Source organism: Gavialis gangeticus, unplaced genomic scaffold (assembly GCF_001723915.1).
Source record: "Gavialis gangeticus isolate Ggan-Ray unplaced genomic scaffold, GavGan_comp1, whole genome shotgun sequence".
Taxonomy (NCBI): Eukaryota; Metazoa; Chordata; order Crocodylia; family Gavialidae; genus Gavialis; species Gavialis gangeticus.
This window is the reverse complement of record NW_017728998.1, coordinates 3,058,122-3,060,143: the sequence shown is the minus strand read 5'-3', so window position 1 is coordinate 3,060,143 and position 2,022 is coordinate 3,058,122. Positions and strand designations below refer to the sequence as shown.

Below are 2,022 nucleotides of genomic sequence, written 5' to 3'. Positions count from 1 at the left end.
GGACCCCGACCCGGAGCCCGGAGAGGGTGCCCGGGGCTCGGCCAGGAAGCGCCTGGTGCTGCCCGAGCCTCCCGCCGCGGTACGGGCCGGATGCGGGCTCCCGGGATGGGGTGCGCGCCGCGAGGCGCCGGGCTGGGGGTGCTGGCGGCTTGGTTCCCAGCGGCAGGGCAGGGGTTAACGGGCTGGGGTCGCCTTCCTGAGGCGGAAGGGGAAGCGGCTGGCCTCGGGCTGAGCCCACGTGCCCCCTGGGTCCCCGCAGGGATCCAGCTGCCTGCTGGGGCTGAGCATGTGGCCCTAGCGTAGACAGGGCCCTGCGGCAGAGCCGGGCTCTGGGGATCACCCAGCCAGTGCGTGGGGCAGGGTTGATCCAACCCCCACCCTCCAGCCCAGGAGTGAACTGCGCGGCGGTCATGCCCCTGTTGCCCAGCCGCCCCGCAACACCTGAGCCTGCCCCAGGTGAAGCCGGGGGACACGGGCACTGCCGCCGTCCGGCAGCTACGAGGTCTTTAAAGTGCCCTCGAGAGACCCCAGGAAGGCAGCCGTGCCCCTTGCTACGGAGGAGGGCAAAGCCCCGTAGTCTGTGCCAACTTGGCTGGGGGGTAAAATGCCTCCCCGGTTCCCAAGAGCGCGCATGGTGCGTGCACCCAGCACTGGCTCCTGCCCCTGCAGCAGGATTTGGTCTGCAAGACTCACAGTGTGCCTGACGTGTAAGGCTGGCGGCCCTTCTCCTAAGGAAAGAAGAAGGGAGACAGGTTGGCGCCTCGCAGCAGGGCAGTGATGCCCAATGCTGAACTCTTGCAGGTTTCCAGCTCGGCAGCAGCCGCCGGACCCCCGACCCCATCCTCGCTGGACAAGAAGGCAAAGAACCTGGCAAACACGACGCTGTCGCCGGGCCCCGGGCAGGGGAGCGATTTGCCGGCCAGCTCGGCCGCCCGCGAGGGAAACCGCAGCTTCGAGCAGGCGCAGAGCAAGGTGCTGCCAGCCCCTGCGAGATCCCTTAGCTCCCGGGGCGCTCCGGCGGGAGTGCTGTTCCCAAGCTGCGCCCCCTTCTTGGTCCTGCCGGGACCTTGTAAGCTAGGGGAAATGGGCAGAGGTGGGGAATCCCGTCCCGGGTGGGTCTTGCCAGTGCTTCCCTGCTCCACGCACCTATCCCCTGCAGCTCGGGCACGACCTGAGCGATTGCAAACACTGCGGCATCCGGGTGGAGTCTTCCCTTGCTCAGCGCTGGTCTCTGTCCCCTCTCCCCGCGCCAGGAGGACGTCGCTCAGCTGAAATGCCGCCTGCAGAAGCTCCGAGCGCTGACGCGAAAGGCCAAGCTGCCCGTCGCCGCCTCCCCGGAGACGTGTGCTGCCCTTCGGAGCCGCCTCGAGCAAGCGCGGGCACTGGAAGCCAAGATCCGCCAAAGGCGGGTGGAGGAGAAGGCATCTGAGCCGGAGCCATCCAGAGAGCCCCCGGCTGCAGCCAGGTGAGGAGGTGGTCACTTGGGGGCTGCTGGAAGGGGACTCCCGCTTCAGGGATCCGTTACCTTGCTGCAAGCAGGGGGAGACCCCTGCTATCTTCTTGGCTGTCGCAGGCAAAGCTAGGGCTGGCCTGGGTGACCTGCAGGGCTCTCGACTGCCCCCGAGATGGAGCTGGGAGGCAGCCTAATGGCAAAGCAATGAGACCCTGGGGGGAGGACATACCCCCTACACGCCCCAGCCTCCCCAGGGTGGGTTGTCTCAGTAGTCCCTGCCCCAGCCAGTCCCTCAGGAGCAAGGGGCTAACGCCAGCTCCCTTCCAGGGACAAGGCACCTGCCTACCAGAGGTTCCACACCCTCGCCCAGGACGTGCCCCCCGGGCTGACGCTGCCCTACAAGTACAAGGTGCTGGCCGAGATGTTCCGCAGCATGGACACCATCGTGGGCATGCTCTTCAACCGTGCCGAGACCATCACCTTCGCCAAGGTCAAGCAGGGCGTCCAGGACATCATGCGCAAGTAAGCCCTCCCCGCCGAGGGGCACGGCCACGTGGTGGCTGGCGGGG

General features: G+C 67.7%; 1 protein-coding gene across 1 annotated transcript; it reads left to right on the top strand.

Moving 5' to 3' along the window:
* Positions 1-4: 4 nt before the first annotated feature.
* Positions 5-2,012, top strand: LOC109289259 (DNA replication factor Cdt1-like; the record flags this gene model as incomplete). The annotated part of the gene is made up of 4 exons (XM_019505253.1): positions 5-79; positions 802-972; positions 1,254-1,465; positions 1,781-2,012. Coding segments are annotated over 4 exons (657 nt in total), but the record flags the coding sequence as incomplete, so codon positions are not given.
* Between the last annotated feature and the right edge of the window lie 10 nt (positions 2,013-2,022).